Source organism: Cydia fagiglandana, chromosome 18 (genome assembly GCF_963556715.1).
Source record: "Cydia fagiglandana chromosome 18, ilCydFagi1.1, whole genome shotgun sequence".
Lineage (NCBI taxonomy): Eukaryota > Metazoa > Arthropoda > Insecta > Lepidoptera > Tortricidae > Cydia > Cydia fagiglandana.
In genome coordinates this window covers 3543901-3571686 of record NC_085949.1, presented here as the reverse complement: position 1 = coordinate 3571686, position 27786 = coordinate 3543901, and the positions used below count along the sequence as shown (strand labels likewise).

The 27786-nt window shown below is 39.5% G+C and overlaps 3 protein-coding genes across 5 annotated transcripts in view; 1 reads left to right on the top strand and 2 right to left on the bottom strand.

Moving 5' to 3' along the window:
- LOC134673254 (DNA repair protein XRCC4-like) overlaps positions 1-27786 on the bottom strand; it is a 161831-nt gene that overhangs the window by 124649 nt on the left and 9396 nt on the right. The gene's annotated exons all lie outside the window — the stretch shown is intronic.
- Positions 1-27786, top strand: part of LOC134673236 (bifunctional glutamate/proline--tRNA ligase) — a 74685-nt gene that overhangs the window by 39605 nt on the left and 7294 nt on the right. For 2 of the 3 annotated variants that reach the window (XM_063531187.1, XM_063531188.1), the window contains exons 7-20: positions 7446-7637; positions 7844-8038; positions 8781-8978; positions 9271-9465; positions 11572-11733; positions 12244-12348; positions 12584-12688; positions 13466-13627; positions 14731-14848; positions 15419-15567; positions 16770-16970; positions 17468-17585; positions 18707-18846; positions 19189-19315. In XM_063531187.1, coding sequence (XP_063387257.1) covers positions 7446-7637; positions 7844-8038; positions 8781-8978; positions 9271-9465; positions 11572-11733; positions 12244-12348; positions 12584-12688; positions 13466-13627; positions 14731-14848; positions 15419-15567; positions 16770-16970; positions 17468-17585; positions 18707-18846; positions 19189-19315 — 2167 coding nt within the window. The remainder of the gene's footprint in view (positions 1-7445; positions 7638-7843; positions 8039-8780; positions 8979-9270; positions 9466-11571; positions 11734-12243; positions 12349-12583; positions 12689-13465; positions 13628-14730; positions 14849-15418; positions 15568-16769; positions 16971-17467; positions 17586-18706; positions 18847-19188; positions 19316-27786) is intronic. The other variant, XM_063531189.1, reaches the window with a different exon arrangement.
- Positions 20258-26244, bottom strand: LOC134673655 (phenoloxidase-activating enzyme-like). The gene is made up of 9 exons (XM_063531662.1): positions 26058-26244; positions 25387-25544; positions 24848-24993; positions 24249-24385; positions 23389-23551; positions 22710-22918; positions 21413-21567; positions 20935-21031; positions 20258-20437 (listed from the first exon to the last, which is right to left on the bottom strand). Exons 1-9 carry the CDS (start codon positions 26116-26118, stop codon positions 20277-20279), a joined length of 1287 nt encoding a protein of 428 aa, XP_063387732.1. The 5' UTR covers positions 26119-26244; the 3' UTR covers positions 20258-20276.

Here is a 27786-nt window from a genome sequence, read left to right as displayed (position 1 = left end):
TGACCACATCATTAAATCATAATTGTACGCTGGCGCATTGCGTCTTGATTACGATTATTATATGTATGTCTATATATCTGGGTTCCGTATCCAAGGTGTTTCCTTACTCGATATATTTAATCGATAATGACAAGATGAGGACAAGGTGTTAGGATACAAACTATACGAGTGAAGTGGGCGGCTTTGACCTAATTATTCATTGACATTGTTGTCTTCTAAGACATGATATAGGTACCTACTGTAGTTTCCATGCTAGATATAAGTAATGGGATACTGTTTGTCTGCGACAACCCTAAAGGTTATTTTATACAGTATTTGATCAAAAATGATGTATATTTATAAGAAATATTTAAATATTAGTTGACCGGTAGAGAATGCTTTAAGGCATTAAGTCTCCATTTGTACTTTCATGTATGGTGTAATAATGAATAAATAAATAATTACTATTTAATAAACATATTACAAAATCGTATATTCAAATAATATTTTTGGTGAAGAGTAGGTATATAAAAGTATATAGCAGTGTACAAGTATTTAGAAGAGTAGGTAAATAAAACCAAATAGCTAATAATATTTTTTTAATAAAGAGACATAATTTGTTTAGGCACGTTCTCTAAATCAACTAGCAAGAATCATGCTTGAAAAAAAAAACAACTTAATTTTAAAAGCTAAGATGAAATTATGTAATAATATATTTTTAAAATATATTATTATTACATAAATAAATAACGATAATACTACTTTTTTAATGTCTAGATATCTAGGCTAGGAATAATCCGCGGTAACTAAGAAAGAAATCATGCCACATGTTAACATTTTATAATCTAAAAAGATATTTTTTTAGATAATAAAAAGAATAAATTACAATTGAATCGTCATGTGTTTAGATCAACTACTTAGCGCACTATACTATAAACCCTTAAACCTATGAAACACGTTTTCATTAAATATCTGCCTTTAATAGTCTTCAGTTTTAATGTTAACATTATTCCGAAATACTTTTAAGTCCGAATCAACATTCGTATATTCATCTTTTTCAATTTTTATAGCTAGTTCATTAAAACCAGCTTGACTGTGTCTCCCTTTCTCACCAGTATTGTTCATATTATAATCAGTATCTGTAGAGCGATCATAGTATTCATAATATTATTCACAAGGCTCCCTTTTTATTAAATCTTCAGTCAAAATAGTACAGTTTAGTGAGCTAGTATAATTGTTAATTGTAGATTGTTCATTTATATTCTCTTGTTTAATCTTTGTTGTAATTGTATGTGTTACATTTGTATTATTCACAGTGTTCATTTGTGTGGTAACTGCAAATTTGTGGATATCTGGAGTTACTGTAGGAGAACTAGGTGAATATCTAACGTTTTCATATGCATTCATATTAAAACTGTCATGTATGTTAGAACTAATTCGTTTGTCCACTTCAGTCATTGTAGACGATGCCTCGTTTCCTTTAAGATTGTCGCTCCTGTTATCAAAATTCTCGTTTTTGATGAAATTTTTGATTTTGATAGATGCATTTATGTGACTTGGTACATGATCTATTTCAATACTCTCTGCAGTAAACGTAGGAGAATATGGCACATTATCATCTATAGTCCGTACTGGGGAATAATCCATATTCCCCATTCTGTAAAAATCTGGAGTCATTATAGGAGAGTAAGGTAGATTACCATCAACTATGCCATTAGTTACATCATTTTCCATGTGTATTGCATCTAAAGATGCAGTTGGGGAGTACGCTTCGGAAAGTGGGTGTAGTACCATTGTGGTATCAGAGTGTATGGATTTTTTGTCAGTATCGATACTATACGGACTTGGTGTGGGTATATAGTCGATTTTTGGCATCGGTGTGCTGGTGTACTCTCGTGCTGGGTAGAAATGGTTGATTTGTTTCTCTCGCTAAAAAAAAACATTCAATACTTTAGTGAAGTCTACCGTATCAATCAAAAATTCGACCGCACTCGGCTAGCCGACTGCTCTCTGCAGTTATTGAGGCTCAGTTTAGAAATTAAAGTGTCTTGCATTAGTGAGGGACAACATGATCCGTAGCTAACAGCTGTCGAACAATCAGTTTTGAAATGAAATGAAAAATCTTTACGTATTTCAGGCAATTAGTGGCCTATAGATCCACGAAAGGCTAAAACTAGCAAACATTATAAATATATCTTAAAACTATAAACTACAATACACATTATGGCTGCGATAAATTAAGCAACCCTGCATTGTCAGGAAGTCGGCCGCGGAACCGCCGGAAATTAACACCCTTCGACCAAAACTTTTAGAATTTTAGACAGTGGAAATTCAGTTAACACTTTTCCAGGCCGCACCAAACTACAAGGTTTTTCCAAAAAATGCAAATACCCATATTAAAATTTATGCAGCTTTGTTACTTTTCACTAAATGAATCATTAATTTAATGAAAAGTAACTTTTCTCGAAAGTCCAATAGAATATGAACCTTAAATCGGACTTGTATTAAGGTTGAAATTCTATTGGCGCTTATGTGGTCGCTATTAGGTTCACTATGCCTGGAAAAGGTTTAATACATGTGTAGATACCTAGTATTAGATACATATTATTATCTCCTTTGCGATTGAGGTAAAATATGTTTGGATGACCGTGCAGACCCGATAAATTCAGAAAAATACTTAACATGAGGTTTTATGAAAGTAAAAAATCGATAACCATGCCCGATCAGTGTAAACCTATTTGTAATGGAACCCCATTTCTTGGTAAACTGACCTTATCATTCAATACCTTATTAAATATGTTGCGAATTTATTGCTCGATGTAATCTTGTGACGTCAGTGCGCTACCAGTAGTGGAAAGAAACGAGTTCAATGGAAATTTCTTAAGTCGTAGGTATAGTCAGAACACAAAATAGCAGGTAAAAAAACGATCTTGACGCGACTTTATACTAACAGTATACTACACTATAGTATACTAACACTATGGCCATGGTGAATTAAATAAATTGATTGATTGATTTTATCTTTTATTTATTTTTCTTCTTAGGCTAGGTCATTTATAACATGAATATAAAAGTAAAATACAAAAACACATAAAAAAACAACAAAAAATAAGTATAAAAACATTATAAAAAACCTAACCTAGGGTGCCGCCAGCAGCGGGGCAGGGCCCAAGCTGCCGGTGGTTAGGGCCGCAGAGAGAGGAACCGGCGGACTATCCGCGCCGTGTCCAAGATCACCGCCTTCTGCATCTGACCCTTGATCCAACCACCTAGCGAGTCTCTCAAGATGTTGGTCGAGACTCTTCGCTATTAGACCGTTCACTGATTGATTTATTATTAAGAGAATAAGAGCGTGTCAAGGTAATTTTGAGCACCACGCCCGCTTAGCAACTTCTGCTGCTGTCTGTATGTAGGTCTGTGCAAGAATGTCCAACAATATTAATTAATTAAAATTTACCTGTTTTGTGCGCTTAATGAGCGTGTCCAATTCCTCAGAGTCACTCGAGAAGCTTCCATTGCTCACGTCTTCGTATGAAATGTTATTACACGCGAACACATCAGTTATAGACGATACCGGGGAGAGATTTTCTTTCGGGTTACGATATTCCTAAAAAAACGAAAATAATTTCAAAAGACAGAAACGTTTCAATTGCTAAGGAAATACAAGATTAACGTCGTGACGTTGTAAATTCCAAGAATTAGTATACAGGTTTGATAAAAAATAACTTCATTTCCGTTGCCAGGGAGGTTTTGAGATTATACTGAGCAACTTTTACTATGGGATTAGGGGGGGGGGGTCTGAAACATCGGATGATGGTAGCATGACGTAGGAGGAAACGGGGTCATTCGATGACCCCGTCATGGGATGATTTTTGGATGATTTTAGGGGGGGGGGGGTCAAAAATGGTCAAAAATCGATGACGTAATTTATGGACAGCCCCAAATAATAGTACTACCGTACAGAAAGGACACTTCCTACAAACCCGAAGTTTGGCAGTGGTTCAGGGTCAAATCATGCTATCCTTTTCTAATATATGGGCACTATCCCTTTCGGCAATTTAGGGTTGTCAAAATTCAAGTGATTATCTTATCTGTGGTCGTGCACGCAAAAGGAAGTCAAGTGGAGCCAACCCTAATAATTGCTCGGGGCAATGCTGAGCCGAACGGAGCCGAGTTCGACCGAAGTCATGAGTGTCTCCCCACTGATAATAGCAGCAATAAGATTCAACTTACTCTGCTCAATGTCGACCTGCAACAGCTAGAAATATCGGAACACATGTCTCTCAAACATATCGGCACAATCCGTTCATAATAAGCTTCCTTCTTACACACATTATAAGCCGACCTCACAATAGACGCAGTCCTCTCTTCACATGTGTTAACGCTTAACACACATTTAAACTTTTTCTTTTTAATCTTTAACTTCCTGGTGATCAATAGGTTATCCATATTGTAAAAACAAATTCGCCGTTTGCGTTTTTTCTTTGTTTTTTTAAGTGTTTTTGGAGCCGTTATTGAGATAGTGTCTGGTATGTCGTCGCAGTTTATAATGTTAGGGTCATAATGGAGGTGTGTTTGTTGGTCCATTTTTGTGCATAGGGTCTTGAATGCTGGAAAAATAGAGTAGTGTTTATGTTTTTTATTACAGAACATGAATAAAAAACATTTTTCATTTCTAAATCTACTATGGCTCCTGAGAAACATACAAATCATACAATCAGCATAAAATACTAAATATATAGTGAGTTTGAAAGTGGCTGAATATAAATTTGAATGCCAGTAAGGGCATTAATTCTTTGTATTACAAATATGTATTGTATTCCATAGGTATTATTGCATTAAGATACAGTCAGCAGCAAAAGTTGCTAATCGGGCAAGGTGTTCAAAAAGATCTTGACGCAACTTTATTGTTAAGGCACTGGTCCCACCGCGAGCTAGTAAGCTATGAGCTATCGGCTATAAGGGTATAAGGGCGTCTGTGTGTGTGTGTGTGTGTGTGTGTCAACACCTCGCCTGCTTAGCAACTTCTGCTGCTGACTGTACAAGTCTTGAATTACTGACTTTAAGTATTGATGTAAAATAATTAGAGCCAGCTAGCTTACAAGATTATATATTTTATGTTGATTATTAATAATTGTATGTTTTTCAAGTACTATTTCAGTCTAAGATCAAATGAAATTACTTTCTATGAAAATATTTTGGTGTGTGTACTACTATTTCAGTGATTGTCTTAATTTTACATATTTTCCAATGAAATAAAATTTGTCTTATATTAACAACAGTACTCTGTTGTTAATTCAGGCAAGAATTTAATGACTTCAGAGGTCATTTTACATTGTTTTAAACACTAACCAAGTCCTACTTCCTAAGTCACCATTTTCTAAAACTTTTCTAAAACCTAAAGTACCTAGGTACCTAAGGCACTTATCACACTGATGCAGATGCAGCGCCCGTGTGATAACTGCCTAAGTCATTACATTAACATAATTGCGTGGTGTCAGTTATCCGACGGCGGAAACATTGAAATATGATTCCTATAGGCTAAAATTCTGTATGAAGGTCATTTGTCGGTCTGTGAACTTATTTATTATAATAATAACAGTAAAACTACATCGTGGCGAGGCTTTTAACTTAATAGATTGCATTTAATTCAGTTTCCTCACGTGTATAGGTAATAGTTACTAGACGCCCGTAAAGTTTTAGGTGTTATTTTGAAATGGGTTTTTACGTCTAATTCATGTAATATTTTTGTAACTTACCTTTGTTTACTTCAGTGAACTTGCAGATAATTTGATAATTGTATACAAGATCAATCTACCCACATTATCTTATTGAATATACAATTTAAACTTCCAGGCCTTTAAAGTAACCCAATTCTACATCAATGTATAACACGAAACCATAAGTCTCATCTACAGGTTATCGCCCTTTAGGTAGTAGCACTAATATTCTATCACAAACATTAATTTTGAAGCTAATTAGAGTTGAAAACATTCATGTCGTAAACCAAATTTCACTCGGAGAAAAAATCGCGCCGAATACCCTTTTTAGATTTTATTTGACAGCCGTCACCTTGCCTGACATTTGAGATTGCGTTTAGTTTCGTAGATTTTTTGTGTATCATTTTCATCTACTTGTCTCCGAACTTTTTTTTCGAATGGCCGGAATTTAGAAACGAAACGAAATTTAGAAAAAAAATCTAGAGTTAAACCAAGAAAAGTCTGCAGCGGATTTGATAGCCCACGCAGTGCAAGTGTTATTTTAAACGTCAAACTTCTATGAAATTATGATGTATAAATAACAATTGCACTGCGTGGCCTATCAAAATCGAGAGATAGACTAGTTTTCATGCAAACCGATGTACAGTCACCTGCAATAATATGTTAAGTACACAACGAAGGCCGCAAAAATATCTGACACGATCTTATTTGTAGAGCCATTAGAGCGTGTCATATATTTTTGCGGCCTTCGAAGAGTAACATATTATTGCAGGCGACTGTACAAACCAAAAAGTAAGTAACTTATATCAGTTATATCTGCCCTCGATTACGCTCGCTCGCTATAATGGGATGCGTCTTATGCGTCTTTAAACTACCGCTTATTAACAACAAATGAAAAGATTTTTGGGCTACAAGTCTACATTATCTTAAGTATAAGTACTAGAGATGCAACGGATAGTTGTTTGGCCGGATACCGGATACCGGATATTCGGCCTGAACATCGGCCGAATATCCGGTATCCGGCCGCCGAATATTCGGCCGGCAGAACTATACATACATTTCGGTTATTCAGGTGCGCATTCTGCAGGTTTGACCTGTTTCCTAGTGAACGTTCACGCGGACACATGTCTAGGTTCGAAATGAGTGCGCGTGCAGGTCAGTGGAATGTTTAAATTGTTGTGAAGTGTTAAACGATTATGACCGTGACTGATTCTTAAATCCAATTTGTTTACTCCAAAATTAAGCAATGTTACTATACGGTATCCGGCCGGATAGTAAAATAATGGCCGGATACCGGATAGTAACCTGATATCCGGTGCATCTCTAATAAGTACCCTTGTTTTTAAGGAGGCTATTTTGAGGATTGCCGGTGTTTTGTTTATTTTGTTTCATATTTCACGCCGGGTCGGTCACTTAAAGTTTTAGTACCTACCATGCAAAAGTACCATGAGGTTACCGCGGCCGTACAAGTTATAAGCCTCTCAGTCATGTCACACAAAAAAATAAACACTAAGTTGTATGATTCTGTCTAAGCTAACTTTGCACCGACTTGAATAGAAAACGTGAGGAAGTGTCATTATAATCGTCATATTTTCACAAAAAAAATAGTTTTGATGATGACATTGTCACACTTCGTCATTGCAAATGCCATGCGGAGTTACCTCAGACCAATCACTGGCTTGATCCAGCACTTCTTCAGCGAAATATACCTACCTACAATTTTACTAACAACAGTTTTATTTTCAGCCTAAACCAGTGCAATCAACGCAAGTCAAGGAACCCGCCGCAAACGACTCTGCCAAGTTGAGTGACGAGGTTGCCAAGCAGGGTGATCTCGTGCGGTCACTGAAGGCTGCCAAGGCTGATAAGGCCAAGGTTGACGCGGCTGTGAAGACGCTGCTTGACCTTAAGGCCAAGTACAAGGCAGCTACTGGTCAGGTAAGGAACATCTTAAATCACTTTCGTCAATTTGAGTGACGAAGTCGCCAAGCTGGCTGTCCTGGTGCGATCACTGAAGGCTGCCAAGGCTGATAAGGCCAAGGTTGACGCGGCTGTACAAGGTAGCTACTAGTTAGACAAGATTAAAAAAGCTTCATATAAATTTAACATTATCAGGTCAATAAAATCTCCTTAATATGAACCAGGACTGGAAGCCGGGCGCTGCTCCTACCGCGGCCCCTGCTGCGTCAGGTGACTCCTCCAAGTTGAGCGACGAGGTTTCCAAGCAGGGCGACCTTGTGCGCTCTCTCAAGGCCGCCAAGGCTGAGAAAGCCAAGGTTGACGAGGCGGTCAAGACCCTGCTCGACCTTAAGGCCAAGTACAAAGCTGCAACCGGACAGGTGAGGAAAAATGATCGTTAATTTATTTGCAATTTTGGTTGTATCTAATTTAAAAAACCGGGCAAGTGCGAGTCGGACTCGCGCACGAAGGGTTCCGTACCACAATGCAAAAAAAAAAAGCAAAAAAAAACGGTCACCCATCCAAGTACTGACCCCTCCCGACGTTGCTTAACTTTGGTCAAAAATCACGTTTGTTGTATGGGAGCCCCATTTAAATCTTTATTTTATTCTGTTTTTAGTATTTGTTGTTATAGCGGCAACAGAAATACATCATCTGTGAAAATTTCAACTGTCTAGCTATCACGGTTCGTGAGATACAGCCTGGTGACAGACGGACGGACGGACGGACGGACGGACAGCGAAGTCTTAGTAATAGGGTCCCGTTTTACCCTTTGGGTACGGAACTCTAAAAACAAGCATGTTAGTTTTGGTTTCTAGCTACCATGCTACAGTATTTAATAATTTGGTTTCCAACTATTGGCCACCAATTTACCTAAGAAAAAATATGTTTATAAGATATTTAGGACCTTAATATTCTTGACTCTTGGAATCTTAACAAATTAAATATAAAAGTGCTCTTAGTCCCAGCCTTGAATGATTTTGATGGCAGAAAGTGGTACAGGAAAAGTTAGTAACCTCTGATTCAACGCCTACTATTTCTTCAGAGGTTATGCTTAGTTAATAAATAGATAAATAAATTGTAACATAATATCATTTAATGTATAATAATTGGCACAAACAGGAATGGAAGCCCGGCACACCCGCTCCTGCCCCCGCCCCGGCAGCATCAGGCGACGCGGCCAAGTTAAGCGACGACGTTGGCAAGCAGGGCGACCTCGTGCGCTCTCTCAAGGCCGCCAAGGCTGACAAGGCCAAGGTTGATGAGGCGGTCAAGACCCTGCTAGACCTTAAGGCCAAGTACAAGGCAGCTACTGGTCAGGTAAGGATCATCTCCAATTACTTGGCGTGACTGTCTGTTTCGACTAATTTATCTTCTCATGCATTTTTTTGACGCGAGGCAGATAAGAAATTACGAATTAGTTTGTTAGTTAGGTATGGTCAGCCAAGAAAGTGGTTTACCACTTTCTTGGCTGACTGTATCTACCATAAAAATCTCATAGACTCGTCCAGTAATTTTAGTGTACTACTTTAAACATTTCTCTCAAGTGTTTTAGCTTTTAGCTGTCCATCTTTTCTTATAATCTGTTACATTTGATTATATCTTTTTTAAGGAATGGAAGCCAGGCGCGGCACCAGCGGCAGCGGCCGCACCATCGAACGATGCTGCTACATTGAGTGATGACGTCGCCAAGCAGGGTGACCTTGTGCGATCGCTAAAGGCCGCCAAGGCAGAGAAGGCCAAGGTCGACGAGGCTGTAAAGACTCTGCTTGACCTTAAGGCCAAGTACAAGGCTGCTACTGGACAGGTAATACAATCTATTACTTTCTTAGACCACTTGTGATATGTGATACATCATCATCGTCGTCACTATGTTGTTTCAAACAGTAGTAGTAGTAGTAGTAATCACTTTATTGTACACAACACAGGTTTACATAATATTTACAGAAATAAAGGTACAAAGGCGAGCTTATCCCTGCAAGGGATCTCTTCCAGCTAACCTTCAACACACACACACACACAGTGTAACAGTTCACAGTTTAGTTTTAACAGTTTGGGTACGGTGACAGATGTCACCTCAATAGAATTTTGCGAGTATTTGCGTTTTAAGGTTATAAAATGTATAGAAATGACATCTGTCACCGTCCCCAAGCTGTTTCAAATATCCTATTTAGTAAGGGAGCACCTATACGTCCGTACAAATTGAGATGTACAAAAAAATGGGTTCTTGTGGTAAACATTTACAGTTATCTTAGGTTATGTGTAGGATGCAAGTCGATAATGTTACTTTTGGCACAGTAATTTACTTGAAATAAAACTCACCACCTAATATGTGTGGTGAGACGGTGTGCGTAGGTATGGTTTAGTATAGGTATAGGTACTGTAATAATATAGGTATGTAGTAAGTCCTAAAAAACCAAATCAATATTATTATAGTTTATAAAATACGATTTCAAACAAAAGACCTACCTTCTGTACGTTATTACGTAACAATACGACCCAATATGCAACAGCAACTGTGTAAACACATTCACGGCACATTAACGTTTATCAGTTGTTCAGTCTTTACCGATATCTGAGCAAAATCGGTCTGTTATTAAGTATTTTCCTTAGAAATTAAAAAGTTATACTTGAACCTAGAATTAAAAACAGTAAACTGACAGTTGGTGGCGTATTTTTCATGAGATTACTGTGTTATCGTACGAGTACTAATCTCATATTTTTTATTTATGACTTAAAGTTACTTTTTTACGTGGATACATGCCTTTTCTAACATATCTTTAATTTAATAGTTATTGATTACTTTGTTACAAATGTTACAATATTATATACGACTGGCAAAATTAATAAGTACCTATGCCCTTACCCGTTATCTACTAGTCTCACGTTTTGGTGAATGATATAACTTTTGTTGTCCAAAATGGATGACTTATGATGACTTGATAGTTGATAGGTGTATTTTTTACGAGTGTATTTTTATTTCTTTAACACTCTCGTACGCTTAATATGGCCCCGATTTTATCGTCTGTCATCGTGCCGGTCACTTTCTAATACGTAACAGTAAGTGCATGTGCGAGAGTAACGCATGATACGAAATACGATACAAGTGCAACCGTCATATCCATACTACTATTACAGCCGGTTTGATAGTTGTTATTAATATTGTGTGTGGTGGGTTTATTTCTTCATTGTCACGTTCTCACTTGTCTGAATTGATATTTTTCCTGTAAACCATGTTTTTTGTTTGTTACGCGATATCTGTGCTATATAATCGACTGTTGCAGAAATTAAGGTGATCATTATTAATTATATTACTTCTGATTTTTTTAATGTATTAAATCTCTAAAATCAAAAGTGGCCTTATGTGAAGTGATTATGTTTTGAAGTGATTGTATGTTCACTTTGAATATTTTTTATTTGATTCTTGGAATATGCGAAGCGCATTGTGGGGGAATAGTTTTGACAGCGCACACCGTGCCCAAAATGTCGAACTATGATCTCAAATTCACATCATCAAAGTCTCACTCATAATAAATAAAACCTGCCTAAATAAATATATACCCCCTTATTCATAAACGCGTTACAAACCTCAATTAGCTAATAATCGTTTGTCCTTATCTGTCATTTTGACTTATGTATTTGTAAGAAAGGGATAAAACATAATTTAACTAAAGTAGGCCCCTAAACTTTTATGAATAAGAGGGATAGTATTTTTCAAACTCGAGGTGTAGGGTGACAGATGTCATCTCCATTATACATAATTTATAACCTAAAAACGCCAAATCTCGCAAAATAGTATTGAAATTTGACCGGTGCAAACCTGTCAGCGTACCCATGAAGTTTGAAAAGTACTGTAGAAGGCGTCACATGACACTTAGTCATTTTTATTTTATTTTACCTAATTTCTATTCAGGACTGGAAGCCCGGAGCAGCCCCTGCCCCAGTCAAAACCGAAGTCCCATCCCCAGGGTCAGGGTCAGAAGTAGCAACAGTTCTCCAGCGGATAGCTACGCAGGGAGATAAGATACGCAAGCTCAAGGTAGAAAAAACTGAGAAGAGCGTCATTGACACTGAGGTATGGTGTAACCACAGAATAAATAATAGTACTAGGTACAGAATATTCACTATCTAAGAAAACGCGTCTGTTACGATTGGGACAGATATGACCGCTAGGTGGCGGCAGCGCCACGCGCGGCTTATGGCTAGCCACCAAAATTGGTGTGGGACGGATGTACTTGTAGCTACCTGTTGCAAAGCGACGAAATCGCGGAGTGAGCCACGCTTGGTGTAACTAAGATTATGCAGAAGAGAAGATTTTTGTCATTTCCTATCTCTATCGCACGCGCATTATATTGCTGTCCCGTTCGCACAGTGGCATTGACCGCCGTCATTAAGTGTACACTGTACAGCAATATACTTACGCGCGTGCGATAGAGATAGGCGGGTCAATGTACGAAATTCTTCGAGCTTTGCGTCCTTGCTTTAGTTTACTTTCTGTGTCGGAAATTTCATACTTGAGCGTATTTTTTTTTAATTTTTGTATTATCAATGAAATACAAGTTATGTTATATTATTTTTCTCGCAGGTGAAAAACTTTCTGAACCTGAAGGAACAATATAAGTCCATAACCGGCACCGCGTGGACTCCTAACGCCGCCCCGCCTGCCGCATCCCCCGCACCCAAAACTGAGGTACTAACATTATATCATCATCATTTGCCTCGTCTTTTTTGGTAAGGACGGCTAAGGAATGGAATGCGATCTGTATTCCCTGAGAAATATGACCTCGGTCTTTTTAAAGCTAGAGTTAATAGGCTATTATGGGGTATTCGCTTGCTCAGGTCTCAATTTGTACTATGTATTTATTTTATTACCATGAGTGAACAACAATTTTGCTCTTTTGTTAAATAAATATTTATTTTTACAGGCAAGTGCCACAATGAATGGGGACGAGAAAGCCGCCTCACTCGCGGCCGAAGTCGCGAAGCAGGGCGACGTTGTGCGAGACCTCAAAACTAAGAAGGCTGATAAGGTATGGAACTATGGATGTATTTGTATCCACCAAGACTCGGAACCGGTTTCATTTGAAAAACCCAAAATAGGCCAATATTTTTATTTATTTTATGCTCTTTAAGTCTTTACGTAGGACTGAATCATGTATTTAGGTAACAACTTAGTATTATTAGATTGTCCCATTAAAAATGAAATAATAAACTAAAGTTCGAAATAATATCGGTATTTTTTGTATGAAGAAAAAACCGGTTCCGAGCCTTAGTATTCACCTTGTATGTTATTACCAGGGCTCGGAACCGGTATTGAAATACCTGTTAATATCGTTCCAAAACATATTATTTCGTTCACTAAAAAACCGGTTAATTGATGGTATAGCATAAACCGTTATATCAAAAGAACAGTTCTTTAACCTGTAACCGCAAACGGAAACGAAATCCTTTTCGTTCCCGGGCGAATGAACGAAACCGGTTTGACAAATAAGAACGGTTTCTGAGCCCTGATTATAACAACAGTCTATAATAGTATACCTCATGTCATTATATGTGCAAAGTTTCATTGCAATCCAACACGTAGGTAGTTATAAAATGAGAACGAAACTCCGTTTGTATAGGAAGGTGAATTTCGGCCGAGCTTGCTGGGGACTCTTCAAAAAAAAAAATCAAAAAAATATTCTTCAGAAATTATGCCAAATTGAACCCTATTACTTTAAAATAAAGTACAAAATCAGGTGTGAAATATATTCCCTCTGCCTTATAAAGGCTTAAGTATTATTTCATCAACGCCCTTCGCTTCACAGGCCACGATAGACGCAGAAGTAAAGAAACTTCTAGACCTAAAAGCCAGGTACCAGGCCGAGACGGGAGCGGCGTACGTCGCGCCCGCTGCGCCGCGCGAATCTAAACCTAAAGAGAAGAAGGAAAACAAGCCAAAGGAGAAGAAAGAAAAGCCTAAAGAACAGGTAATATGACCGTAAGCTTCGCTCTACCGGCAACAGAGCTCTGTCTATCCCTCTTCATCGGACGGGTTTTATGTCCGATTCATTCTCCATTCAGGTGGCCCGCCTCTGGAATGGTCTTCACCCTAACATTAGGAAAGCACCTAACAAGTATGCTTTTAAAAAATCTGTGCGTGATTTCTTTGCTGGCAGTTCAAAGAAGAATTAAGTATCTGTCTGACAAGTCGTATAATATCTATGTATTTTATATGTATGTATATATATATAGGTATGTATTATTAATCTATATTTATGTATTAATGCCATATTTATTAAAGAATCGTGTGATATATGTATGTATGTACATTGTATATATTTTGTTTCTAGATAAGTTCTCTTTTGGTTTTCTAATGCACAGCCTACAATATTTTCTGCTTGGCCTTAAGGTTGACTGGTAGAGAATGCCTCATGGCATTAAGTTCGCCTTTTGTACATTAAGTTATTCTTGTGTGCAATAAAGTTTTAAATAAATAAATAAATAAATAAATATAAAAAAAAATGAAAAATGTTTATTTGTTAACACAAAGGGTACAGGTGTAAAGGTTGAAGTCTTCTAGTAAGTATAAAATACTTGTGACAGAAGACCCCGCTCTTCCATAATATCTAGGGCTTAGGACTTAATTAACAAATATAGGTAATATACAATATTGTTATCTAAGAAAAAATAATATAATTAACTTAATAATCCCTTGAGTTGTACAGTCGCCATCAGATATATTGGAGCGGCCAAGGTGTTCACAATATCTGAACACGCACTCTAGTGCCTTTTGACAATAGAGGCGTGTTCAGATATTTATGAGCGCCTTGGCCGCTCAGATATATCTGATGGCGACTGTACATAATTATATCTTTGACAGCGCCACATTTATCGCTATTCTTCTCTAAAAAATCGATGTGCTATTACATCCTAGCAACTTTTTAACGCCAGAGCATACCGGCTGCTTGTGCGTAGACGTGCACGCACACGTCACGCATGCGGTGTGCCGTCTCTCATAAGTATCTGCATATTACAACGCGCACGTACATGTCTACGAAGTCGATTTAACATCGCGTATTGTTTATTTCAGTCACCAAAGCCCGCCAAAGAGGACTCCGCGAGTGGCGTAAAAAAAGTGACTCGGCTGGGACTCGAAGCCAGCAAGGACACCGATCTGTCCGAATGGTATTCACAGGTCATCACCAAATGTAAGTTTACTTAACTGACCATTGTAGACCTTATTATCTTTACAATACGATTCACTATAGTTCGCGTTAAGAAAATAGTGGCTCATCGCTGTTATTCGACTTAGCCACGCCCCTAGACCAATTAGATGACAGTAAATTAGAAAGCCGTGTTCACTTTGACCAGTTGAAGTGAGCAGTTTAGACGTCGGTCGCGTGTTTTGTCAATTTTAAAAGTAATTTACCTGCCTATTTGTAAAAATTAAAGTGCATCAAGACGTAGGTAAAAGATGGACACGTAAACAAAGAAATGGATGGAAATTCGATTTAGTTGGCTGGTCTAAGTATTTAAGGATGGTATTCCATCTACCCAATTTCTTTTTCCAATGTGTGTGGCATCTCACATTTTGTGAGAGTGTGAGAGAGTGAGACGCGGTGACATTGGACAAAGAAATTCGACAGGTGGAATACCACCGTTACAGATGTCGTTTCCTGTGTTTCCTTCCGAGGTGTTTCCTTTAACTTTTCAGTCCTACGAATAGTGTCAACCCTCTTTGAAAATTTCATTAAATAAATTGTCCTTTTTTTCTTCAGCGGAAATGATCGAGTACTACGACATCTCCGGGTGCTACATCTTCCGGCCGTGGTCATACAGCATCTGGGAAGTCATACGCGAATTCCTCTCCACCAACTTCAAGAAGCTCGGCGTCAAGGATTGCTACTTTCCCATCTTCGTATCCAAGGTACTCTCTCTCTCTCTCCTCAGCATTATTATTCCCATCTGATTGTGGGGTCTGCTTTCCTGGTCTTTTCTCTCCACTTCGCCCGATCGGACGTGTCGTCTACTGAAACGTCGCAGGCCCTTATGTCTTTTGCTATGGTGTCTGCCCATCTCATCTTCAGTCTTCCTCTTCCTCTGGACCCGACAATGTTCGTGTCCAAGGTACTGTTGTACAGAAATGATCGAGTACTACGACATGGGTGCTACATCTTCCGGCCGTGGTCGTACAGCATATGGGAAGTCATACGGGAGTTCCTCTCCACCAACTTCAAGAGGCTCGGCGTCAAGGATTGCTACTTCCCCATCTTCGTCTCTAAGGTAGGCGATATATCGTGTTCCGCTGGCAATGGATTTTTGAACAACATTGCCGGTCGGCGTGTCGCGACTCGCGATGTATGCGCTGTTCGGTCAGAAAAGGAGTCTCTAGCCTAGCATCCACATACATTCTTATTGTCTATATCTACCTGGCCGGCAATCCCTCATTTCCTAGTCGCTGGGACTACATGAACATTACTGTATAAATACTTATGTGCTACTATTCCAAACTTGTGTATTTATTAAACAGAGTGTACACGAAAAAATTAACTATTTCATTCCAACTTATTTCGTTCACTTTGCCTTGAAGCTCAGACTGACAAATGTCTCGGAACACAATGTTTTATTTTCATTGTACAATTTCTTATTAAATCACATTTACAACCAGGTCTAATCCAGTTACTTGGCTGATATACCCGGTTGTAAATGTGATTTAATATGTGTTCAAAACGCGAAAATTTTAAATGTTATACTTACAATACTATTTCTTGTTCTTACATACTATGTAGCTTTAGGGCCCCCCCACATCTGGCGTCTTTCGAGCGTCGGCGTCTACAATTCTATGGCCGACGTCGACGCAACGTCGACGCAGCGTCGACGCAACTGCGCAGCGACGTCATTTTCCATAGCGCTGGACCGACGCCGACAGACGCCGACGCTCGAAAGACGCCAGATGTGGGGGGGCCCTTAGGCATGGCACAATATGGTAAACTGATCTCCCGCGATACGGGCCTGACCTAGTGCGGGGACCTCTGCAATTTTTCTATACGCACTGCTATGCGCATTACTATTAATACTTATTAACTATTGCAATGAAGAAACTTTTATCTTTATCTTTTTATCTTCTAGGCGGCCCTTGAGCGCGAGAAGACCCACATAGCCGACTTCGCCCCAGAAGTCGCATGGGTCACCCACTCGGGGTCGTCAGAACTGGCCGAGCACATAGCGGTCCGTCCTACGTCGGAGACCGTCATGTACCCAGCCTACGCCAAGTGGCTTCAGACTTACAGAGACTTGCCGATCAAGCTTAACCAGTGGAACAATGTTGTGGTAAGTTCCAAACTAGAGAACAGTTCATTTGTGATGCTTAACGCTTAACTTGAAACTCTGGAAATCGCAAGCGTAACTTTACATATGCGTTAACCAACCAATACGCTGCGAGTGCGCACTGTGTTGTTGTGTTATTTGTCACCGCAGCCTAAACAAATAAATCTTCTAGTATGTGACAATTTTGCACAGATGGGCCTAGTCCCACAGTAAGCTCAATAACGCTTGTGTTGTGGTACTAGACGATGATATATATAATATACACATATATACATAGAAAACACCCTTGTGATGAACACACAAATAAATGCCCTTATCAGGAATCGAACCCGGGACCTCCTGCTTCGCAGGCAGGGTCACTACCGACTAGGCTAGGAGGCCGTTAAATATAAAGCTAGTTAGTTAACTGGTGTCACGTGCACATTTCTGAGATTGTAGATATGTATACTTTCTAGTCTAGCATGATATGTATAATTGAAACATGTGTATATTGTCAACAGCGTTGGGAGTTCAAGCAGCCGCAGCCGTTCCTGCGCACCCGCGAGTTCCTCTGGCAGGAGGGCCACACCGCGTACCGCACCGCCGAAGAGGCGGGCGAGGAAGTGCTTAAAATACTAGGTATAGTCGGCGCCCTGTAGCCCGGGCGTAAGAATACGGCTACGGTATCCCCTGCATGTCGTAAAAGGTGACTAAAGGGTTCTCGGGGTCGGAGACGGTCGCAGCTAGGGACTGCGACTGAAAAAAGACGGGACCCTCTAAGGGGCATAGCGCTAGGACGGCACTGGCGCGTTCATTGGAGATTCCAGAGCCGTCCGAAATGCGCCGAGGAGGACAACTGGGAGGTTTTTAGTCGGTGAAAGCCCGACATAACCTCCGCACTGTCCTTGCGGTGCGGAGGCACCCATAACGGATTTACCCCCAATAAAAAAAAGGTAGATATAGTCAAACAATTCAATTGAACGTTGTGTCAGCGGACATGGAAGAGAACAATCTCACACCTGAGGATGGTGAAGACCGAGCAAAGTGGGGAATATTGAGCAGGAAAGCGGACCCTGGCGCTAGGCCGGGAAAACGCTAGGTCGAAGAAGATCGTACCTTGTCTCAGTGACAATCAATATGAGAGTCGCTAAGGGCCTGGCTATCATAATATTGTCAAGGTACGAAATGATACTGAAATTAAATTCATTGACCGTAATATCATCGGCTTGTTGACCGACTTCAAAAACGATATTAAGATTCTTAATTCGCCGGGAGGTTTCTCCTTTGTGTTTCTAGGGTCACGTAACCAAATGGTAAAAACGTGACCCTATTACTAAGACTCCGTTGTCCGTCCGTCCGTCTGTCTGTCTGTCACCAGGCCAGTTACACTCATCAATCGTGATAGCTAAACAGTTGAAATTTTCACAAATGATGTATGTATTTCTGTTGCCGCTATAACAACAACATAACACATTAAATTAATTGAGCGTACCATCGGCTTGTTGACCGACTTCAAAAACGATATTAAGGTTCTTAATTCGCCGGGAGGTTTTTCCTTTGTGTTTCTAGGGTTACGTAACCAAATGGTAAAAACGTGACCCTATTACTAAGACTCCGTTGTCCGTCCGTCCGTCTGTCTGTCTGTCACCAGGCTGTAACTCATCAACCGTGATAGCTGTTGCAATTTTCCCAAATGATGTATGTATTTCTGTTGCCGCTATAACAACAACATGACACTAAACCTACATAATGAATTACAGATCTGTACGCGCGCGTGTACGAAGAGTTTCTAGCCATCCCTGTCATCAAGGGGCGGAAGACAGAGAAGGAAAAGTTCGCGGGTGGAGACTACACCACCACGGTAGAGGCTTATGTGCCCGCTAGCGGCCGTGGAATTCAGGTAAGGGATACATCACGCGGATTTTTAATCAAGCATTATAGGTACTCTGTATTTTTAGGTATTTAAATAATAGTAAACAAATAACACGTATATTTTCGGGTAGTTCTAACATTTATTAGTTAACCAACCAAATACAAAACCGCCTGGATCTGTCACTGAACAACTTGACTACCTTAGACAGTTGAAATTTTCACAGATAATGTATTTCTGTTGCAGCTGTAAATACTAAAAACAGAATCCAATAAATATTTAAGTGGGCCCCCCATAAAACAAACGTGATTTTTTTACGTTTTTTTGCGTAATGGCACGGAATCCTACAATATTTATATATATTTTTAACAGGGCGCGACGAGCCACCACCTGGGCCAGAACTTCTCAAAAATGTTCGAAATCGTATACGACGACCCGGACACGCAGGAGAAGAAATACGTCTTCCAGAACTCTTGGGGTCTCACCACCAGGACTATTGGTGAGTGGCTATATTTAAGAGTCCCCAACAAGCTAAGCCGAATTTCACCTTCCCACACTTCGCATAGGGAGCATGCATGAATATAGGGGACAGCATAGGAGCCGTCAGATTTTTGGAGCGGAGCGTAAATGTGACGTTTATGCTTCCGATGTACGTTTGAATTAAGAACCGAGCTTGCCGGGGATTCTTTAAGAGATTATTAAACCAACACGGTCGCCGGGGCCGCGCGGATGGGACGGGACGGGTGTCATTCTGAATTCCTAACAACGTTTGTCCTGAAGTCATTTGCCCTAACTGGTTTGTCCTAATGGGCACATGCCCTAACGATCAATTGTCATAACGATTATTTTCCATAATGTAAGGTTCTGAAAAATGGTTAGGTTTTAGAACTTGCTGCCACAAAAGTAGGTTAGGTTCGGGTTAGAACTGCGACCCTCGCAAAAAAGAAAATATGCTTAATAACATTAGGATAAGTAATCAATAATAGGGAAACCAAAATTAGGGTTTTTAGTGTTAGGACAACTGATCATTATGAAAAACAATATTAGGGAATGCAAATATAGGAGAAAAGACTTTAGGGATTCAGATATAGATCCTACAGGACCAGTGTCGTGGATTTCCGATGGCTGGGCAGTTTTCGGTTGCAGATGTATTCAAAAGGTACTTAAATACAAAATACAGTACGTAGCGGCCCCCTTTTTTTTCAATATTTTTCGTTATATTTAAATTATCACGATTATTTAACAGTGACGCTAGTGTCCACGTTGATGGGTTCTTTATTTTTTTTTTAATTATTATTTAATAGGACCTTTATACATTTGTACATATCAGCCCTAAGATGGGCTCTTAAAGCTACTTTTATTTCCGTGTCTCGATACCTTCTTAAACATACTTTTACGTCTGAATAAAAAAACAAAGTACTGTCACTTTACTCTTTCTAATATGTATTATATCTACATAATCAAGGTTGAATAGTGCTCCTAATCCACGGCAAGTAGGCGGCCACCTTAGTGTACACTCCGGGCACGTTGACCAGCCCGCACGGCGTGGGCCCGAAGCTGACGATACCCACTACTTCGAACGCATCCCCCTTGGCGTACATTAGAGGCCCTCCAGAATCCCCTGTAAAAGGAAATAAAGTTTTACTAATGATATTATAAATCCAAATAGGTTATCATCATTCATCATTCTCTTGCCCTTGTCCCATTCATTCACTTGGGGTCGGCGCAGCATGTCTTTCTCTTCCACACCTCTCTGTCGCCCGTCATTTCATCATTCACTTGCGTTCGTTTCATATCACCTCTCACACAGTCCATCCACCTTTTACTCGGTTTAAATAAATCCAAATAGGGTATGACCGTTTTAATTATAATCTGACAAAAAATAGTAGAAATTGCAATACTGTGTCCCGTTTTCTTAGATTAGATATTTCTTAGATAGACACTACTGGGGCCCTTGGGCATATAAAAATTTGGGGCCCTTTTGGAAATTAAATTAAACTAATTTTATGCCCCAGTTTTGGGACTAGCCCGGTTTTCTCACGTCTCTAAAATACCAATGAAGGTATAGAAGGTACCATAGAAGTTATTTCTAAACATATCAAGGACTAGGCATTTTACCTTTGCACGTGTCCCTGCCTTTTTCGCCTCCTGCGCATATCTGGTTGTCCCACAAGTTGACGCGGCGTTTTGGCACGTCGTAAGCTGGTTGACAGGACTGAAATTATCGGAAACAAAAATAATTATTTACAGCCTTTTTATGTTACATATTAGAAGAACCAGGGTCCTGGTCTCCAGCAGAATAAGTGGAACAGATAATCAAGGCTAGTTTTTGGGTAGAATCAATATATTTTCTATTCAAACATTGACATTACATTAGACGTAATAGGTTTATAATATATTGTGCCAGTCTATTACATATGCAACCTCCAATACGCCCTCTTAAACTATTACGGACATACAACATACATAATTACTATTGTACTCATCTGTACTCGGTACATAAAATAAAATTTATATTCTAAACTATCGTGCCTGACTGTATCCAGTCATAGAAATCCGCCAAATGTTTGAGAATACTTAATCGTTTTATATATACCTCAATGGTCTTATAAGGCAAGTCGACGTGTAGCTTGACGTCGCTGTTTGAATGTGTTTCGTTGTTGGGCCCCCAGCCTGCCGCGAATAGTCTCTCGGTGGATGGAAAGATGGCAGTCGAATCGCTAGTTGGGAGGCAGATGGGTCTGATGAAATCTGGAATGTAAAAAAAACATTCTAAAAAGCCGCGTTTGAGTGATGAATATTCCAATTTTGTCTTTTATTAGGTATAACGGCTGGCTGACTAAAGACCTATAAAAAGGTCTGCCTTTTTTTTTTATTATGAATGGGCTTACTCATGGCCACAGACTAGCCGCGTAGCGTAGCGTAGCTAGGCGTAGACGTGGCCTACGATGGAGCGAGCTCGCCCATTTCATTCCATTCTATTTAGAATAATTAATTTGACAAATGCAAATTGCATTGGTATTGGCAAGTTTTGATGTTTAGGTGGATAGAGGTTAAGTACTAAATGGGTCTGACATAGTAACGTGGAGTGTAGGTAAGGTCTTGCGTCAAATCACAACATACCCTCCTAAGGCCAAGCCATACAAATGAAAAATCCAGAATTTGCCACTGAAATTTAATTTTGGTTTTGTTTGAAAATTGAACGAAACAAAACAAATGCGACTCTGTTCCAATTGAATATGATTTAAATTTCATCGAACTGAATAAGTATCTACTATAGGTAGGATACAAAGACACTACCACGTTCACTTTGACCAGGAACTTCACGACACGAACTTACTGCCTACCGTTAATTATAATCTGTGACTTGAAAGAGGAGAAGAATTGATACACTAGCGAGCCAGAAATACCGTAGGTTAGGTAGTAGGTCCCTTTAGATGGAGATGATCACCGGCACTTCTACTCGTAATGCAGTTTATATCCCTAATGGCGTAGTTAGGCGTGGCCCGGACCCTCACCCATGGCCCCACACTTAAGGAGGCCCCGCGGGAGCCAAACCTTTTTGTTACGATACGAATTTTCCCAGTACACGGCTAGATAAGTTGACGCTACGAAAGAAAGAAATAGAAAAAAAATACATTTATTTACGTCAAACTAAAACCAGTTAAATTAAAAACAAGACATTTTAGATCAGATGGACGTTTAAAAGGACCCCCACTCAGCGCAATCCTAATACGGTAAGCCGCAGCGCTGCATGATTTTCAGTGAGGAGACCTAACTTATAATTAACTTCAAGCTACGAGTAATAAGGAATACAGACGATAATTAATTTAAAACAGGCAAACACATAGAGGAAACAATGTATATAACAGTAACTTGATTTGTTTACCTACATGTATAAGGCGCAAGTCTCGACAATCTCAACAGAGCGATGTCGTTCCTTCTTAATCGATTGGTCGGGTCGAAGTCTGGATGTGGTATCACCCGTTCGATAGGAATGACTTCTGGTTCTTCGGTGCAGTCCACACCATCGCCCCCCTCAACGGGCACGCAGTCCGCGCCGGGGTTTGATATGTCGTATTCGCCGAGGCGCACGTTTGCTCTAGAAACAATGATAAAGTGTTTTTTGTCCGCGGTATCCAGAAATATGTTAAGATTGACAGCACATTGTTAAAGTATTTTTCAAGTACTCATTTTTGCAGTAAAAATAATTGTTAATTTATTAACAATAAGTATTATACCATAACACGCTTATCGATTAATATTTACTTTTATAAAAACAGTAAAAAGAAAATACGATGACCACAAGCTTTAGAGCGTCGAAGCCCTTCACAGAGTCGCAAACCACCTATGACTTTTCGCTACCCTTTTTCTCTTTTCTACCAGACTTAATATTTAATTAATATGGCCAAATATGACCTTGCATGGCGACCCTGTCATAGCTTAGAAAGTATCGTACGGCGTCCCAGCGTTCGTTCGAGTCCAAGCTCTTCACACAGCCTCCGTAACCTACGCTGGTTACGTCTTCTTTTGTTTTCTATCACCCTATCATGACTAATGAAAGTATCTTACGGTGTCCCAGCGTTAGAGGCCAAGCCCTTCACACAGTGGCCCGCCGTCAGCACATAGCGGCCGGAAATTAGCGCGCCGCCGCAAACTACCCTCGTTATATCACTCCTTTTATTTTCTATGATCGCTAACCACGGGTACTGTTCGATGGATGTTGCGTTTCCACCTGAAAAAAAAACTGACTAGATTATTTTGCCACTTTTCCCCCATGTCAAGCCATGGATACGATAGAGGATCTCTCTAAATTCCATCAAATTACCAAAAAAAAGCCACTTTTCCTGAGCACTTTCTAAACGTTTTGGAATATTTTTGCATGTTTTTCCTAACCAGAATTATTGAGAATACTGAGCGTCATGGGTTTTAACCTATTGACTTTTTTAGCGAATCAAAAAATGTTATGACCACCGTCTTAACTTCCGGGCTTTTATGACTGCAGCTGTAAAGCAAAGTCTTCAAGAGGCCTGACATCTTCTAACAGTCAAATTGCTCACTCACTTGACAAAAACCCTCTTCAGCCTCTTCTGTTCCTTTCTTTACTTGTGCTGATCAAACCCGCTTAGACAGTTATCACCAGCGATTAGAATCAGGCGTTACTTTGCGCAAATCCATATTAATTAAAACCAAAATATTACTTTGCTAATCCACGTAAAAGCAAACCAAAACGCTTTCACGCGGATTAGCAAAGTAATATTTTGGTTTTAATTTTTAGTTATCACCAGCTCCGTAATCACAGCGATATGCGTGTTTATTTATGACGCTGTCTCGTTCACACGCCAAATTTTATTGTATGGGAGTTCTCTGTTGAGTGATGCTGATCAGTCTGTCAAATGTGGTTGGTGTAACTGGCTGTAAAATCGCCTTACCTGCTACTTTGTTCCCGCTGCTCCCATCAACCCCACAGCACCCGCTCTCCGGGTGGGGGGGAGCCGCAGATGGCACACAAAGGCCGGGCTCCGGCTCTGGCCCGCAGCACACGAAGAAGCCTGTGGGGCTGTGACATCTGGAAGGAAAAAGATATAAACTGAAATAGATGTCACATACTGAAGAAAAAGTGACCAATTCGACTGCTACCCCTCTGATCGTCCCTGGGACTCTAGGTTTTCCTGGCGGTCTAGCATAAATTGCGTTTTCGTGCGCAAGTCCATAATTGAAGTAGCGCTTGATGTATGGAGTTGCACGCGAGAACGCAACTCATGCTAGCAAGTCTGGCCTATAACCGCGAACATTGAGGTTCGCAAATTGCGGACATTTTTCTCTGTCACACTAAGTACGCCTTCATTGGATTAAAAGAGAAAGATCCCAGCAATTTGCGAATTTCGGTTTTCGCGGTAACCCCTCTCCATCCTCGCGGTCCATCGTTCGGCATCCATACGTGCGATTATGCCGTGGCTTAAATACTCGTATCGTAGGTATGTACGCTAGAAAATTTCAAAGCAATCTGTCCGTCAATACCGAAGCTTACCTTATACTGTTAACATAAGCTTTATCCTTATCCGAGACAGTCGGAGATTGCAATTTCTTCGCTATATGCTGACAGTCGAACACGCTTATACACTGGCCTTCGCTGCCCTCCGGTGTGAAGCAGGCGTTGGTAGTTGCGCAGCACACCTGTAATTAAAATACGTATGCAAATACAATGCGTAGCATGATACTTGGCACATCTTTATGAGCCCTGACAAAACGTCTGGAACACATATACCTAATCTTCATGGGCGTCGCCAAGCGGAAGCAGGGGTAGGGGGCAACTGCTCCCCTAGAAAACAAAATGTATGCCCCTCCTCCTTCCCTTCGGCCTCCTGGGACCCTCTAGCCCATCACTTGTCGACTAATGCTGACAGCTAGGTGTAGGTACTTCCTCAGGTTCGACTGAAGACAGCCTGCTGTGCTATCTTTTTCGTTAAATGCTCATCACGAATCTGTCCGCCAAGAAAAAGACAAAGGGCCAACCCGTAAGCGGAGCGTTTTGTCGCATTTTCTAAATAGATTATTTGAATAAAGTACCTTAGGAAGGCCGTCTGCGAATCCACATCCTGATCTCGTCAGAAAGTCCGACTCGTAGGGAGTAAGTTTTGGCTTGTTTACTATTTTCCTGAGCTCTGGGCATTCTACTATGCTCCTGCATTCACCGCCTTTGCCGTCAGGGGTTAAACACTGGGATTCTGTACAAAAAAATAAATTAGTATTATTTATTTGAAAATTGTAAAATTGTAAATGCTTCTTAACCATAAAGAGATACAGATAAAGATGGTTTATTATTCAAGTAGGCATATTACAATGCACTTATGAACGTCAATTAAAGCAACACCGGCTCCAACCCTACATCTCTGTCCCGAGAAGATTTGAAAAAGGGTATCCCAATATGGGATCGGCAACAATTTTCTATTCCGGCCATTATCTTCTTAGTGACTGACTTGAATTCAGAAGGAAAACTATGCCTAATTGGGAACACTGACTGACACAACTGACTGATGTTATCAAATAAACATTTATTCTTCAATCTTCTCCTTTGAACCTACATACTTGTACACAAAAACTAACATCGTCGTTTTTGAGTTAAAAAAAATCTTGATGACAATTGTGTAAGAATTTCGTTTAGTCAAAAATAAAAGTAAGTGATGATACTATATAACGCCAAACTCAATTAAAAATAACTTAAAAACTGGTTTACTTACGCCCTTCCACAACATATGAATAAGTAACCGTTATAACTACAAAAAGCCATGTCGTCGGCATTTCCACTTTCACTTGACAGTCACAGTATTTTATTAGGCAGTCATTTACTACAGAAAGAGAATTAAATAAATTTAATGCTAGCCTCTAAACTTCTATAGCTTGTATATATACTAGCATAGTTTTAACTTAGTAACCGGTCAAGCAAGGTGAGGTCATATGCGCGGTTGATCTTCCGCGGCGTTATAATTATAAGACCGGAATTTTGCAAATGCAATTTGCTTTACTAAAACTGAGCACTGATATATACCTATATTTGTACTAAAATGTATGCGTGCGCGTTCGTATTAGATCTGAATTAGATTGACCTGTCCTCTGTGTATGATATTGATAAAATGACCAAGTTTTTAGTCATCTTTTTGCATGTTTTGTACGCATATACCTATTTTTTTTACAATCAACGTTAGGTAGGTATATATCTACTAAAATTACATTCGTTTCTTCACCCGCGTGTATAATCTGGGGGGACGGCGATTTTTTAATTACGATTGCTCGATTTCATCACTCGAAAATCAGTGAAAAACGGCGAAATACTATTTTTTAATGCGATAGAAATTGGGAATCTAGTGATATTAGATGACCCTGAAATACTCAGTGAACGCATATATTTAGTATGGAAACCGCCTTTAGGAACATTACCGTTCAAATTCTCGGGCCAAATTAGCACACATACAAAATTACGCCTACATTTAAATAAGACGACGCGTTTACAGAGCCTGTAATCAAAGCTGGTAAACAAAATAATAGTCATCTTTATTACACTAATGGTACATAGCTAAGTGTAGATGAAATGCATATAATGTCAATAACTACCAATCAGCGACATTAATCCGCTAATAACCTTCTTGCTGTACGTACTGGCCGCTGAGACTTTGCGGTTCACATTTGATTAGAATATGACTTGGACAGGGATAGGTTTATGCCATACATTGAAGAACCAGTCAAATAATTCACGTATTATAATTTAATGCAGATTAAAAGATAACTAGTTAAAATGTTGTTATTAAATGACAGACTAACTCAACATAAGTAAATATAGATGGTCAAGCAAATCTTGTCAGTAGAAAAAGGCGCGAAATTCAAATTTTGTATGAGACGCTATCCCTTCGCGCCTACATTTTTCAAATTTGCCGCCTTTTTCTACTGACAAGATCTGGTTGACCAAGTATATATCATTGTTGTATAAATGTATTCCGCTATAATAAGTATTTTGTATATTTTATTATAAATTTGTATGGCAGTGCGAAGTCACGTTCAGGTATAGTCTGTCCGTTTTTCTAAGATCAAGTACGCCATTGTAAATGTATGGTACACTTGATCTTAGAATTCGGACTGGCTATACAGCCTGCAAAATTTACATGGGTACACGAATCGGGTCAAAAATATTTGAATAGGCGGAGTCACAATAAATCCCCACTTTCAGTTCCAATGGAAATCTATACATATAATAAAGCTGTAGAGGGTCGAAAGTCTGTACATGGAAGATATTTGAAAAAAAGTTGGCTGGGGATACTTAGAATCGATAACAGAACACGTTCCAACAGTTTTTAGAATTTTTGTCTGTTTATCTGTTTATCTGTTTATCTGTTTGTCTGTTTATTTGAACGCGCATCACGTGAAAACGGCTGAACGGATTTTGATACAAACTTTACTAATCTGTCGAGAAAATCT